The sequence below is a fragment of the Schistocerca americana genome, chromosome 1 (assembly GCF_021461395.2).
Source record: "Schistocerca americana isolate TAMUIC-IGC-003095 chromosome 1, iqSchAmer2.1, whole genome shotgun sequence".
Lineage (NCBI taxonomy): Eukaryota > Metazoa > Arthropoda > Insecta > Orthoptera > Acrididae > Schistocerca > Schistocerca americana.
Window position 1 is genome coordinate 663,894,016 of NC_060119.1, and position 17,049 is coordinate 663,911,064.

Sequence of the window (17,049 nt, forward strand, 5' to 3'; positions counted from 1 at the left end):
TGATGCAATTGCTGGCCTTGTTAGATCTTGCTCTCATCTACATAACTAGAATTTGCATTCTGAAACCAATAGCTATTTTTGAGCCCAACAACTGCTTACATCTTCTCTCCTCCACTGCCATATTGTTCATGTTGAGGCCCTTCGAATGTTGAATTCCTCATGTGCTGTTATTTGCAACCAGCTGCTTGATGATCTGACTGAGGAAGAAATCCAATCTTACCTCTCTGATCAGGGCACCACTGCAGTGCATCGGGTAATGAAAAAGGTTGAGGCCACCTTAATTCCTACAAGCACTCTTTTTCTCACTTTTGATCGAGTAGTGCTTCCATCAAAAATCAAAGCAGGCTATGAAGTCATCACAGTCTGAATGTACATTTAAATCCCAATGAATTCCTACTAGTGTCAACATTACAACCCAATTCAAATGTCCTGTAAAAACACTGCCAAAAGTCAGTAAACACTTCCGGGCTAAGTTGCCGTGGTCGATCTGTAGAAATTCTTCTCCCTGACGTTTCGTTCTCAACTACGGAGAACATCTTCCGAGGTGAGTCGACGACTGGCTGCTAGGAGCTGGGGCTGCCACATATATGGAGATCGTAGAGGGCGCCACCACATGTCACGTGGCGTCGATGTGTGGTTATCTCTGGCTATCGTCTGTTCTCTCGATTGCAGGCAATCGATTGTCACATGATTGATGCAACGTCGACCGCCATATATTGTTCAATTTTAATTCTTCTTCTTTACGATTAAAATTGTATTGATGTTTGTGGATTTCAATTGCCTCTCTATATATACATGTATAATAGTGCGACGTCCTTTCTAGCACGCTTGTCTCACCAAATTTTATTTCGTGATCTCCATCCTTAAAAACATGTTCCGCTACTGCCGATTTGTCGATATGTCCCAAGAGACAGTTTCTTTTGTGCTCCGTCAACCGTGTATTGATGCTTCTTTTTGTAGTTCCTATGTAAACCCTGCCACAACTACACAGAATTTTATATACCCCTAGGGTGGCTATGGGGTGACGAGCATCTTTTGTTGATCTTAGGCATTCACTAATTTTCTTAGTAGGTCTGAAAATAGTCTCTACCTGAAACTTGGCTAGTACTTTTCCAATGCGATCAGTGATGTTATGGATGAACGGAAGAAATACTTTTCCAGCTGATGGTTGTTGCTGTCACCTATTTTTAGGCATTTTTCTACTTGGGTGAAGTGCTCGTTTAATCTCGTTTTTCGTATAACCATTTTTCGCAAAAGCCATTCGTAAATGATTTAGTTCTTCTTGTAAGTAGCCTGGTTCACAAATATTATTGGCCCTATCCACTAGTGTTTTTATGACCCCCCTCTTTTGCCTAGGGTGGTGGTTTGAGTGCTTATGGAGGTAGTGATCAGTATGTGTACCTTTCCTGTAGACCTTATGGTCTAAGGTCCCATCCGCCCGTTTGATTACTGATACATCCAAAAAGTTAAGTTGTCCATTCTTCTCTTTTTCCATAGTAAATTTGATCTTCAGGTTGATGCTATTTAAGTGCACCAGGAAATCATTCAAGTCTTCTTACTCATGATTCCATATTACAAAGGTATCATCAACATACCGATACCACTTCGAGGGGCTTTTTTTGGCCGACTGCAGTGCTTGATGTTCAAAATATTCCATGAATAAATTCGCAATTGCGGGGCTTAGGGGACTTCCCATGGCTACCCCATCAATCTGTTCATAAAATTCACCATTGTACTGAAAATAGGTCGAGGATAGACAGTGTTGGAACAAGGCCACTATATCAGTAGGGAACATATCGGCTATATGAGAGAGAGCTTCATCAACTGGAACCATAGTGAACAAAGACACTATATCAAAGCTGACAAGGATGTCATTAGGACCGACAGTAATTTCCCTCAATTTCTCAATGAAGTGTAGAGAGTTTTTAATATGACTCTCAGTTTTGCCTATGTAAGGTTGTAACAAAGAGGCAAGGTGTCTGGCTAGTTCTTGGGTAGGAGCTCCAATTGCGCTGACTATTGGTCTCAAAGGAACATCAGGCTTATGTGTCTTTGGTAATCCATATAATCTTGGAGGATAAGCCGCCGTTTTACAAAGATACTTTTTAACTTCTGTAGGAATGGAAGACTGTTTTATCAGACGATTGGTGGCATTCAGCAAATTCGTTGTGGGGTTCTTTTTCAACTTCTTATATGTGCTGGGTTCCAGGAGATCACTGATCTTCTTGTGATAATCCTCAGTATTCATTAAAACAGTAACATTTCCCTTGTCAGCGGCAACTATAATAACATTCTTGTCTTCATTGATCTCCCGCAATGCCTTCCTTTCTCCTTGAGACAGATTGCTGCTGGGTGGCTTAGCTTTACGTAGTATCCTGGACGTTTCCATCCTAATTTCATCAGCAGAATATGATGGTAACTGACGAATTCCTGCCTCTATATTAGCAATAATGTCGTCCATAGGAACCTTGGATGGAGTGATTGCAAAATTTCCTCCTTTAGACAGAACAGAAAGTTCTTCCTTAGACAATTCTTTTTCCAATAAATTAATAACCGTTTGGGAATTGTTTGGAATCAGTGTTTCCTGTCGACCCTCTTGTAGACGATCAAACTTCTCCTTCTGCCTATTGCAAGACACTTCTGCACTAATCTCCATAGATCTAAACACCGATCTTTCCAGTCTGCTTTGACCTTCCCCCTGAGGATGGCATTCCATCTCATGGGGGGGGGGGGGGGGGGGGGGGTCATGCTGCTGATCCAGGATGATGTTCACAGTCAAACCATCTCACTGAACACTCAGTGACAAGCTGTTGCACTCTGCATTTTCCTTCCTCGCTTCATCTTTTCTCTTTGTAATGTCTACATCCCGCCATCATTTGGTTTCACCAGGGCAGACCTCCTCCAGCTTATTGGGCAACTCCCTCACCCCTTTTTGCTGCTTGGTGACTTTAATGCATACCATCCCCTTTGGGGCTCTTCCACAACATGTCTGAGAAGTGCCTTCTTGGCTGACCTTCTCAATCAACTGAACATCATCTGCCTTAACACTTAAGCACACACAGACTCCATGCACACCTAGTCCCATTTGGACCTCTGGTTCTGCACCACCTGGCTTACCCATCATCTTAAGTGGTCTGTTTTCTCTCATGTGTACTCGAGCAACCTCTTGCTCTGTGTGCTGTCTGCTGACTCCTACCCCCCGCCCCCCACATCTAAACCAAATTGGTGGCTTTCTAAGGCCAACTGGAGGCTTTACTTCTCCCAGGCAACTTTCGCCAAACAACAATTTTCCTGTTGTGATACCCAGGTAGAATACCTTACAAATGTTATCCTTACCACCACAGAATGTTCCATTCCTCAAATTTCATCTTTACTGCGCCATGTCCCAGTCCCTTGGTGGACTGAGGCATGCCATGACATAATTTGTGCGCAAAGACATGCTCTCCACATTTTCCACCATCATCCTACAATGGCGAACTGTATTCATTACAAACAGTTGCATGCACAGTACTGTTGCATTCTTCAGGATAGCAAAAGAGCTAGCTGAATTTGATTCACTAGTTCTTTTAACAGTTACACTCCCTCTTCCATCATGTGGACCAACCTCTGTCTCTCTGGGACCAAGGTCCATTCCCCACTTTCGAGCCTGACTGTAGCAGATGATGTCATTGTGGAGCCCATTGCAATCTCCAACACCTTAGGCCACTATTTTGCGGAGATTTTGAGCTTCACCCACTATCACCCTGCCTTCCTCCATTGGAAATGAGAGGGGGATGCTTGGGTGATACTCTTCTCCTCTCACAGTCACACCTGTACTATGAGGGAGCTAGATCATATTCTCACTTCATCCTTATCCTCTGCCCCAGGGCTGGACAATGGTCACATTCAGATGTTGCAGCACCTTTCTCTTGCAGGCACCTTCATACATACAGCAACATCTGGGCAGAGGGCCTGTTTCCCAGATGCTGGTGTGAAGCCACTTTGCCGGCCGAAGTGGCCGAGCGGTTCTAGGCGCTACAGTCTGGAGCCGCGCGACCGCTACGGTCGCGGGTTCGAATCCTGCCTCGGGCATGGATGTGTGTGATGTCCTTAGGTTAGTTAGGTTTAAATAGTTCTAAGTTCTAGGGGACTGATGACCTCAGATGTTAAGTCCCATAGTGCTCAGAGCCATTTTTTGTGAAGCCACTTTCATACCCATACCTAAGCCCAATAAGGACAAACACCTTTCTTCTAGCTACCGCCCCAGTTCTCTCACCAGCCGTATTTGCAAGACAATGGAATGTATGATTCATGCCCGGCTAGTATGGTGGCTCAAGTCTCACAATTTGCTAACCACTGCACAAGGTGGATTTTGAATACACCGCCCTGCAGTTGACCATCTCCGGTCACTTTGTCAACCCACATCATTAATGGTTTTCTGTGGAAATACCAGACTATGGCTGTGTTTTTTTATTAGAGAAAGCCTACAGCTGCTGCTGGAAGACTGGTATCCTCTGTACTCTTTACATGTGGAGCTTCTGAGGCTGCCTGCCCCATTTCCTTCAGGAATCTTTAAAGGACAGAGCTTTCAAGGTATGTTTGGCCTCTGCTTTGTCGGATACCTTTATCCAGGAAAATGGGGTGCTTCAGGCTCTATCCTGAGTGTCACCCTCTTTGCTATCACTATTAACCCAGTTATGGTCTGTCTCCTGCTGGGCATCTCCGGCTACCTTTTCATCAACGATTTTAGGGCCTGTTGCCATTATCAGTGGACTTTTCTCCTTCAGTGGCGTCTTTGGCCACATCTTGATTGTCTTTATTTGTGGAGAATCAACAATGGCTTTCACTTTTCCACTGATAAATCATTTGTTTGCATATCTGGTGATGCAATTGGTTTCTTCCACCATCTTTACATCTTGGGCCTGTTGCTCTTCCATCTGCTGAAACTACAAAATTCCTTAGGATTGTGCTTGATAGGAAACTTTATTGGCCCTCCTATGTGTCTTACCTGGCTGCCTGCTGTACCAGCCCCTCCGTGTGCTGTGTCTCCTGAGCAATACTTCCTGGGGAGTGGATAGGACCACTGTCCCCCATTTGTACCAATCTCTTGTTTGTTCGAAGCTAGACTGTGGCTGTTTTGTTTATGCATTTGCGCATCTGTCCCTCTTATGCTGTCTAAATGCAATCCACCATTGTGGAGTCTGTTTGACCACTGGTGCCTTTTGCACTAGCCTGATTGAAAGTCTCTATGCGGAAGCTGCCAAACTACCACTGTTGTACCAGCGTCATGATCTACTCAGTGTATATGCATGGCATTTGTATTCCATGCCCAGCCACCCATCCTATGCCTTCTTCTTCAATAACTCCTTTGACCACCAGTATGGGATGTGGCCCTCTTCCCTGTTACATCGTGGAGTTCTCGTTTGGCTAGTACTCCAGTAGCTTAACTTCACTCTACCTGCCACTTGCCTGATGGGTGTGAACCCTTCACCACCTTGGCTTCATGTGGCAGCCAGTGTTCACCTTGGTCTTCATTCTCTTCCTAAGGCAACTACTCCAATTTGATCTATCACTGCATATTTCTCAACCTTTGCTTGGAACTTAGTGATATTATCTTTGTGTACACTGATGGCTCTCAGACAACCATGGTGTCAGGTGTGCCTTCATCCTTGGAACTGATGATTTTCAAAATTCTGGAACACTGCTCAGTGTTTACAGCAGATCTCTTTGCCATGTATCAGACCAGACAGTACATCCAGTGATGCAGGCTTTTTAGTTGTGCCATTTGCTCTTCAGAGCCTGTGTGTGCTGTAAATAGTCCATCCTTAGTGCAATGGCTCCAAGAAAGTTTCCACTTGCTAACTCTTGAGGGAGTCACTGTGGTGTTTATGAAGGTCCCTGGTCACTTTGGTATGATAGGAGGCTGCTAATGCTGCTGCCAAGGCTGCTGTCCTCCTACCTCAGCCTGCTAGTTCTTCCATTCCTTCCAATGATCTCTGTGTTGCCATCTTTCAGCAAGTGGTGTCCCTTTGGCATCGCCACTAGTCTCCCCTTCATGGGAACAAGCTCTGGGGAATTAAACCTCTCATAGCAGTGTGACTGACCTCCTCCTGGCTCTCTTGCCTGAGGAGATCATTTTAGCTAGGTTGCATATTGTCCACTGTCATTTTAGCCATCGTCATTTATTAATTGGTGATCTCTCATCATTTTGTGCTCATTATCATTAAACTTTGATGGTTCACCATTTCCTGACCAAATGCCTGTTTTTCAACCACTTATGTTCTAATGCATGTTTGTCATCTGAGTTATTGGCAATTTTAGCAAACTAAATGCAGGCTGTCAACCGCATTTTACTTTTTATCCATCATAGCAATGTGAGAAAGGACATTTAATCTTTAGTTCAGAACCTCCATTGTCTCTATGCCGTATTTTGTGGATCTTTCTCCAAGAGGAAGTTGTCGTTCTTAGCTCCCATTTCTTTCATCAGTTGGGCTTAATGTATAGTCATTTTCAACTCCTTTTTTGCATTAGTGTTCTACAGTTCTGACATGGGTGCCCCAAAACAAAACCAATTAAAAATAGAACTCGTTAACAGTTTATCTCTTGGAATTTAATGTATAAAAGTGGTATTAATTTCCTGTCCCTTTTGTTTATACTCACATTGTGTAGAATCAAAGCATTTGAGATATAGTTCCATAAATGATGGAAATTATGTGGACTGTGGAGGGTCCCCACAGAATTGGAAAGGAGGGGGACATTTAAAAAATATTGATAAGCAGAAGGGACAGCATGAAAACACATGTGTTAAGACATCATGGAATAATTTCCATGGCACTTGAAGGAGCTGTAGAGGTTGAAAACTGCAGGGGAAGACTAAGATTGGAATATATCCAAAAGTTAATTGAGGATGTTGGGTGCAAAAGCTACCGTGGGATGAAGAGGTTGGTGGAGGAGAGAAATTCTTGGCAGGGTATATCAAACAAGCCAATAATAGACTGATTTTTGTTGGGGGAGGGGGGGGAGTGATTTCAAAATAGTATGAAAAGTTTAAATTTCAACTTTCTGTAGCACTAAAATGAAATGAGTTGGCTTTTGATGGCCAGAAGTCCCACATGGGGAAATTCGGCCACCAAGTTGCAAGTCTTTTCAATTGATACTGCATTGGGTGACATGTATGTTGATGATGATGATGAAATGATGATGAGGACAACATAATACCCAGTTCCTGAATGCAAAAAATCTCTGAGCCAGCAGGAATCAAATCTGGGCCCACTGCAAGGCAGTCAGGTGCACTGACCATTCAGCTAAGTGGGTAGACTCTGTAGCATTAAATTTATGTGTTGCTTTCTACCTCACTTGTAGCTTTCCTCCCTCCCTAAACATCCAATTTATATCATCAACTCATTGGTCATTCAGATTTACTGACATAGCTTTTCCTTTTAGCACACAAGTATATTTTGTGACCCTTGATGTGTCTATTCCTTCATTTGGATTTTTCTCAGGAATTTGCTTCTAGTATGAGGGTGAGTCAAACGAAAACCTTAAATATTTTTAAAAATATTATTTACTGCACAGAAGTGGTAAAAACTGTATCACTTTTCAACATAATCTCCTCCACACTCAATGCAATTCCTCCGGCACTTACAAAGAACATGAATTCCTTTAGAAAAAAATCTTTTCATAATCCGCACAACCACTCATGCACCGCGTGGCATACCTCTTCATCGGAACGGAACTTCTTTCCTCCCACTGCATCTTTGAGTGGTCCAAATATAAGAAAATCACTTGGGGCAAGGTTTGGTGAGTGTGGTGGATGAGGAAGACACTCAAAATGCAGGTCTGTGATTGTTGCAACTGTTGTGCAGGTAGTGTGGGGCCTTGCATTGTCATGTTGCAAAGGGACACCTGCTGATAGCAATCGACGTCGCTTTGATACGATTGTAGGCCGCAGATGATTTTTTAGGAGATCTGTGTATGATGCACTGGTGACAGTGGTCCCTCTAGGCATGTAATGCTCCAAAATGATGCCTTTTTCGTCCCAAAAAAGAGTCAGCATAACCTTCCCTGCTGATGGTTCTGTTCGAAACTTTTTTGGTTCTGGTGATGAGGAATGGTGCCATTCCTTGCTCACTCTCTTCATTTCCAGTTGGTGGAAGTGAACCCAGGTTTCATCCCCAGTAACAATTCTAACAAGGAAGCCATCACCTTCTCGTTCAAAGAGCTGAAGAAGTTCTTCACAAGCATCAACACGTCGTTCTCTCATTTCAGGAGTCAGCTGCCATGGCACCCATCTTGCAGACACTTTGTGAAACTGGAGCACAGCATGCATAATATGGTGAGCTGACCCATGACTACTCAGTAAACATGCTGCAATGTCATTCAGTGTCACTCGGCTGCTTTCCTTCACTATGGCTTCAACTGTTGCAATATTCTGTGGAGTCACAACTCGTTGTGCCTGACCTGGATGAGGAGCATCTTCCACTGAAGTCACACCATTTGCAAACTTCCTACGCCATTCGTAGACTTGCTGCTGTGACAAACAAATGTTTACTGGACTCCATGTAGGAGTAGATTGTGTATGTGGTATACTTGTTTTGCCAGTCCTCAAAGCATCTGTTCAGTTCATAGGACAGCAACAAGGAAAAACTGCAGATTATGAGTTCTGCTGTATTTACGTCTTGATGTGGGTCTTGCAATTTTAGTTGAATGTGGTGGAGATGACTGCTTGAATGACCAAGCTATATGTCTCACAAAAACAGTGAATATGTTTGGTGATCAGCAAATGACATATACGAACTGAATGATTCCAAAAATTAAGTCGTGTATCTCCAAATGGTTGTGTCCCTCTGTGTTAAATGTAATCTGTGTTTCATTGAAGAAATTAATATGCATAAAATAATTGGTGAACTGTGCTGATGAATATCATAAATGAGAGTTAGCTCTGCAGTATTCATTAACCAATGTCCAGCCATTTTCATAAGAATGGAAAGATGTGACACTAGTATTTTTTGTGAACAACGGTTTCATTATCTGGGCAATCTGTGTGCCATACATGCATGCCTGCAGTGTGAAGCTCCTCAGTGAAAACTCTTGTGCAGAATACAAATATAGTTTTTGAGAATGGGAAGGAAACAATAATTTTCACAACATTTTCTGGCAGACTAAAATTGTATGCTGGACCGAGATGCAAACTCGACATTGGAAGATAAGATATTGGTAGAACTAAAGCTGTGAGGAGGGTTCATGACTTGTTCTTGAGTAGCTAGTAGCTCAATCTGTAAAGCACTTGTCTGCCAAAGGCAAAGGTCCTGAGTCTGAGTCTCAGTCTGACACACAACTTAAATCTGCCAGGAAGTTGTATATCAGTGCCCACTCTCCTGCAGAATGAAAATTTCATTCTGACAACAATTTTCACACTTGTTGTTGCAAGCAGAATGCATGCAGGGTGTTTCATAATGACATTTTAAAAATTCAGGAAGCAGTTCCTTACACAAAAACAAGAAAAAAAAATGCATGCCTTAAGAGCTATGAGCACTTGTTCATCCTCGATACTGTGAATCACATCTCTTCTACATCAAGTTCTTTGCTTTCCATATATTGGATGTGGACCAAGACAAGAAACAAAAATCCAGTAAAGATGAGCTCTAAAATGGATCCCTTAAGAGTTATGACCACCTTTTCACTAAAAGGGATGTGTTTCACTGTAACAAAGAGGAATAAGTGCTCATAACTCTTAAGACATGCATTTTAGAGCCCATGTTTACTGAATTATTTTTTCCTTGTTTTGGTCCATACTACCTCCTCCCAAAATATGGAAAGCATAGAGCTTTTAGTAAAAGAGCTGTAGTTCACAATATTGAGGATGAACAAGTGCTCATAGCTCTTAAGATATGCACTTTATAGCCCATGTTTACTGGACATATTTTTCTTGTTTTGGTATAAATAACCTGTCACCAAATTTTTCAAAAGTATTTTGAAACATCCTATATGTGTGAATCCATTGGTATATTGATAACCTACACATAACACAAATCTTAAAAGGCCTTTCCAGCCATGATGGGCAGCTGTTAAAAGTGCATGATATAAGCCCTGCTGACAAGAGTAGTCTTATCGAAAGATCTTTTAGACAAATCAGCAATGAGAATTTGGAAACCTTTGGCAGACATTTGCAGGATATAAGGCTGAAAATGCCAATGATAAATTTTACCTATTCCTGAATTTGAAAAAAAGATAACCTGTATGATTGCAAGAGACAATAGTTCACTAAGGGAATCAAAATATTATGTAAAACAAAGAGAATGCCATATGTTTCATTCAGAAATTCTAACAAACGTCAGAATAGAGAGCACTACAAATTATAATGTAGCATCCTAAAGAATGTAATTAAAAAATCAATGCACTTGTTTATTGAATCTCAAATTGACAGCTCAAATAATAAAGCAAGAACTCTTTGGAAGTTTGTCAAAAGGGAGACAGGAAAAATTTCAGTATCAAAGTGAGTCATAATGGAAGCATGGTAGATGCAGGTAATGTAGTTGACAGTATCTTTAACAACCATTTTTTGACAGCAGCAGATCAAATTGGTTGTAAAGGATCTATTGTTGAAGCCAAGAACTTTCTTCAAAAAGAAGTCCAGAACAAAATTAGTCAGATGCATATGCCCTATATTACAACCAATCAGTAAGTAATAAACCAAATGAAAAATTAAAATTCCATTCATGTGGATGATATAGCTATGAAAGTATGGAAGCTCTGCTACAAATTTATTCTTAAAGTTTCTCTGTCACATATTGAATGAGTCTATAAATCAATGTACTGTCCGTAATAGACTCAAAACTGCAATTGTTATGCCACTGTTCAGAAAAGGTGATAAAGCTGAGGTTTCCAACTACTGGCCAGTCTCATTGCTAACAAGTCTTTCTAAAATCCTTGGGGAACTTATGTTCAAGGGTATCATAGGTCACCTTAATAAACATAACATCCTTAACAAAAATCAGTTTGTATTCCAAAAGGCTATTTCAAATGAACATGCCGTTTTCTCATTTGCCACCCAACTCTTCAAATACATGACCAATAAAACGTCATCAGTTGGAATCTTGTGTGATCTGTTTAAAGCATTTGACTGTGTAGGTCACAACATTCTACTTAAGGAGGCTGAGCACTATAGCTTATATGGTAAAGTAGGGATGCAGGTCGAATCATATCTAGAAAGTAGAAGGAAGTTTTGAATAATTCTGCAATGTGCATGTGCATGATTTGACTGGGGCACAGTGAAATGTGAAGAACCACTCAGCTTGGTGCTTGGTCCCTCACTTTTCTTCATCTTTATCAATGATTTGCCATGGTGTATGACACAAAAAGCGCACTTCACCTTACTTGCAGATGACACAATCATTATGACAGACAAAGCACCAAACTGCAATTTAGAGAACTCTGTAACCACAGTATTCAAAGAAGTTCTAGACTGGTTCACATCAAAGATCTGTCCCTCATTGTTAAGAAGATTTAGTTCCTTCAGTTTCAAACAGCAAACAAAGTACTGGAAAATATTGAAAGAAAATGTGGTGACAAAGAAATATTGTGAGTTCAGTCTTCCATATTCCTGCGACTACACGTTAATAACACTCTAAACTGGTCAATTCATATAATCAATATTTGTTAAAGACTGAATTTGGCAGCCTTTACCATTCATTCAATTTCATTTGGATATTTCCATTCAGTTACACCATATGGCATTGTGTTCTGGGGAAACCAGTCATGAGCAAATAAAGTCTTCATTTCACAGAAGAGTGTCATCAGAATTACAGGGAGTGTACCCTAGATGCTCATACAAAATTTTTTTCAAACAACTGGGGATGCACACTGTGCCATGCCACTACATTCTTTCACTAAGTGCTTTGTGAACAATAGTCATAAATTTACAGAACAAAGAGTGACTATCATGATCATGATACAAGGAGAACACATGATCTTCACAAAGATGTATAAAATCTTAGCATGGTACTGAAAGGAGCACATTATTCAAGCATAAAAGCATGCAATAAACTTCCAGTTCATGTTAAATCAGTCCTTGGAGATAAGACTAAATTCAAAAAACAGCTGAAACTTTATCTTTTGAATAGTTCTTTCTCCTCTTTACAGTTATTTACAGGAAGTTTTTGTCAATATGTAATAATTAGTGAAATGTGTTTTATTTTAAGCATTCCTATAACAAATGATTGTGTAGCACTAGTATATCAATCATTCACAGGAAGCTTTTTATGTGAATTAGAACATAAACCTTATGATTTATTTGTGTAACCATTATTACTACTGTAATTCATGTTGTTATTTTAACACACGAGTCCTACATATTTGTTTGCATGTTATTTAAAATGTAAGCCTCAAGAGCATTTACATATGGTTATTACTGTAGTAATCTGACACATTCTACTTCCTATCAATATACTCATATCAAGGATCCATGAAACTCAATTATAAACAAAATAAAAAAAAAAAAAAAAATTATGGACTGACAAGCAGAGTGCCCAGAAATATATTTAACAGCAGTGACACTGTTAGTCAAGTCTGCATCCCGATACTTGCTCCTGTTAGTGAAGCCTAGAGCCTGATATGTGACTTTCAATAACAGCTATCAAAAACTGCAGTCTCCTGTGGTCATTGTATCATGAGTTCACTGTAATGACTTACTGCCCATTCAGGTAATTCGGAGAGTATAAATAAAAATATTCGAGGTTCAATACTCAGTCAGTACAATAATTTTTTCTCATATTCGTTGTGATTATAATCTGTGACAGTATTTCAGGTGCATGAAAAACAAATTGATCATGATTTGATTTACATGTTGAATTAGGTGCCCCATTAATTGGCTGGATAAGCCCGCAACAGGATCGTGTCTGTCAAAATAGTGTGATGTAAATGATTAATGGAAAATCTCATATAAAGATGTGAAACAAATACTAACAAAGAGATAGAGGGGCTGGCCAGTACTTACCTCAGCTCAGTACAGCCGATAGATACACAAAAAACAGAACCGAAAATTTACGTTCCTAGCTTTCAGAACAAATGTTCCTTCATCAGGGAGGAGAGAGGGGAAAGAAAGGGAAGAAGGGAAAGTGGATTCAGTTACTCACAACCCAGGTTATGAAGCAACAGGGAAAGGAAAACAGGGAGGGTAGCAAGGATGGAGGCATGGTTGTCAGGGGGAAGCCAAAGATATTCTACTGTAAGTACTGTGCCAGCTTCAAACCAAAGAGGATGCATACAGAAGTAAAGAGGTATACAGTATAAAGATAAACACAACTATGTAGGATGAAAAGATGCGTGAATGGCTAAAGACGAAAGGGAAAGAGGAGAAGACTGAAGAGTAAATGGGAGTGAGGTTGTTTAATGTAGGTTCAGTCCAGGGGGATGGCGGGATGAAAGGATGTGTTGGAGTGCAAGTTCCCATCTCCACAGTTCAGAGGGACTGGTGTTGGGTGGGAGAAGCCAAATGGCACACACGGTGTAGCAGGTTCCTAGGTCCCTAGAATTATGCTGGAGGGCATGCTCTGCTACTGGGTATTGGACATCTCTTAGGCGGACAGTTTGTCTGTGTCCGTTCATGCACTCAGCCAGTTTGGTTGTTGTCATACCGATGTAAAAGGCTGTGCAGTGCAGGCATGTCAGCTGATAAATGACATGTGTTGTTTCACACGTGACCCTGCCTTGCATTGTGTATGTTTTACCAGTAGCGGGGCTGGAGTAGGTGGTTGTGGGGGGATGCATGGGGCAGGTTTTGCAGCGAGGTCGGTTACAGGGGTAGGAACCGCTGGGTAGAGAAGGTAGTCTGGAAATATTGTAGGGTTTAACAAGGACTTTACGGAGGTTAGGGGGGGCAACGAAAGGCAACTCTGGGTGGTGTGGGGAGAACTTTGTCAAGGGATGATCTCATTTCAGGGGTTGACTTGATAAAGTCATATCCCTGGTGGAGTAATTTGTTGATGTATTCAAGGCCAGGATAATATTGGGTGACAAGGGGGTACTTCTGTGTGGTCTGGGGGTAGGAACATTGTTGTTGGACGGGGAGGAATGTATTGCTCGGGAGATCTGTTTGTGGACAAGGTCTGCAGGATAGTTGCGGGAGAGGAAAGCACTGGTCAGGTTATTGGTGTAATTGTTGAGGGATTCATCACTAGAGCAGATACGTTTGCCACGAATACCTAGGCTGTAGGGAAGGGAACGTTTGATGTGGAATGGATGGCAGCTGTCAAAGTGAAGGTACTGTTGTTTGTTTGTGGGTTTGATATGGACAGAGGTGTGGATGTGAGCTTCAACAAGATGAAGGTCAACATCCAGGAAGGTGGCTTGGGTTTTGGAGAGGGACCAGGTGAAATTCAGATTCGAAAAGGAGTTGAGGTTATGGAGGAAATTAAGGAGTGTTTCTTCACCATGAGCCCAGACCACAAAGATGTCATCTATAAACCTATACCAGGCCAGGGGAATCAGTTGTTGGGTCTTCAGGAAAGCCTCCTCCATGCGGCCCATGAAGAGGTTAGCATAGGATGGAGCCATCCTGGTTCCCATGGCTGTTCCCCTGATTTGTTTGTAGGTCTGGCCTTCAAAAGTGAAGGAATTATGGGTTAGGATGAAGTTGGTAAGCATGATAAGGAACGAGGCTTTTGGAAGATCTTCGGGTGGGCGTTGGGAGAGGTAGTGCTCAAGGGCAGAGAGACCATGGGTATGTGGGATGTTTGTGTAAAGGGATGTAGCATCTATGGTGACAAGAAAGGTTTCAGGTGGGAGAGAAGTGGGAATGGATTTGAGGCGTTCTAGGAGGTGGTTTGTGTCTTTGATGTAGGATGGGAGTGTGCGGGTGATAGGTTGGAGGTGTTGGTCTACCAGAGCTGAGATATGTTCTGTTGGGGCTTTGAAGCCTGCTACAATGGGACAGCCATGATGGTTCTCTTTGTGGATTTTGGGTAATATGTAGAAGGTAGGAGTACGGGGCTCAGGTGGAGTGAATAAGTCTATGGAAGCCGTTGTGAGGCCTTGTGAGGGACCTTGGATTTTTAGGATTTTCTGCAGCTCAGTCTGGATGGAGGGAATGGGATCCTGGGTAACAGCTTTGTAGGTTGAGGTGTCGGAGAGTTGACATAGTCCTTCTGCCACATACTCCACATGGTCAAGTACCACAGTTGTGGAGCCTTTATCCGCCGGGAGGATGACAATAGAGCGGTCTGTTTTCAGCTCCTTAATGGCACAGGATTCAGCTGGGATGATGATGGGGTGTTCTTCAAGAAGGACTGGGAGGCAACAGTGGATGTGAGGAATTCCTGAAATGTCTGCAAGGGATGGTTTTGGGGGAGGGGAGGAGGATCCCTTTGAGAAGGCGGTCGGAATTGTTCTAGACAGGGTTCAACACTGGGTCTAGTATTTGGGGGCCTCCTCTCATTCACCCGGAACCTCAACTGGAAATATCACTTCACTACCCAAACAACCTAAAACTGACATTTTTTATTATTTTCTCTCTTTTGGTTGCTAGATTAGAGCCTTATTCATTCTAATTTATTATTTTTTTCATACAAAATGCAATTAGTTCCATCTTGTCCCTGTCCACTGCCTTAATTTCTGTATCTTCTTAAATACTTCTTTCTCATTCCTGTAGGAAGTTTTGCACTTCTCTGTTGCCACAATATCTTCAAGAAACTCCAATAATATCTTACCATATCTACTTGCGCCAAAAAAAATTTAAAAAGAAAAACAAACATTGTGATGAGTCACTATTCGTCATTTCAATACATATTTTTAACTCAAATTCTTGATTACCAGGTGATGCAACTGATATACGCTATCAGGTTTTGACAAATTGTGACCTGCAGATGGTTGGTGAGGAATTTTCACGCAAACCTTATGCCATAGCTGTGCAACAAGGTTCTCCTCTGAAAGACCAGTTTAATAATGCGTAAGTATTATCAGAGAAAGAAAGTGACAAGTGATTGCTTTAGGATTAACTTATAATAAATAAATAAATAATATAATAAATAATTATTACAGATTTTGAGACATTTATCCAATGACAGGAATTTGCAGGAAAGTAACATACATTTTTAAGTAGACTGTTGTGACCTAGATTTCTGGCTTGTACATTGTACCTGGACTATTGATTTAGGATAGCCATCAAAATTTAGATTTTTTGATAGTTTGTGGTACAGAAGTTGTTTTCTGTTTCACAGATTATGATACAATGGCTCTTATTATGTGAAACTTATTTGTATTAAGATAAGTGACTGAATTACCACAACAACACACAGAAATATCTTTGATGATGACATAAGTCATGCCACAGCTTTGATGCCACAAGATACTAAACACAATAGGAACCATTTGGGATGCACATCAGCATCTCAGTAGCATTACAGCAGTGTCACACAAAGTACTGAACTGACAAGTTCAGATGGCCTGTAAGATATCTCCTATTAGATATTTGCAAATATAGTACAGAACAGCTTTTTGCTTTTAGTGATTATGCTGACAGTTCTTCAGTCAAATACGATGAGGATGAAGATGATGTGTAATATTGAAAATGTTATTACCAGTAGGAATTCTCTCATAGAAAAGATAGATTTGAGTGCTTTTGAGATAAGAGAGAACATTAGTAAACAAATTAAATTTAATGTATTGAATTGCATGGCCATCATTTATAATAAAACCATTGAGTTTGTGAGGTGTATCTAATGTTTGCAACCATATTCCTACAATGTTTTACACTGTAAAATTTTTTGATAAACCATCAGAGCAACAACAGCAATAGTATATGATAGTACATTGCATGAGGGTCATTGAGTAAATAATATCCCTTTTTTTTCTCATAACACATTTATTCTTAATGGTTCAAATTTGGTGACAGTAGCACCAATGTTTCTTCCACATCTACAATTTTTCTGTGCAGTCTCCATTATGTTCTATTGTATGACACCAGTGTTGAGTAAAATCATTAATTCCCTGTTGATAAGAACTCTTTTCCTGTGCTCATAGCCATGTTTTCAATGCATGAATTACACTCTCATCACCTTGAAACCTGACAGGAAG

General features: G+C 41.0%; 1 protein-coding gene across 1 annotated transcript in view; it reads left to right on the forward strand.

The window, feature by feature from the left end:
• Window positions 1-17,049, forward strand: part of LOC124544638 (ionotropic receptor 25a) — a 424,769-nt gene that overhangs the window by 333,590 nt on the left and 74,130 nt on the right. The window contains exon 15 of the mRNA XM_047123253.1: window positions 15,790-15,922. Within this exon, the coding sequence (XP_046979209.1) occupies window positions 15,790-15,922 (133 nt within the window). The remainder of the gene's footprint in view (window positions 1-15,789; window positions 15,923-17,049) is intronic.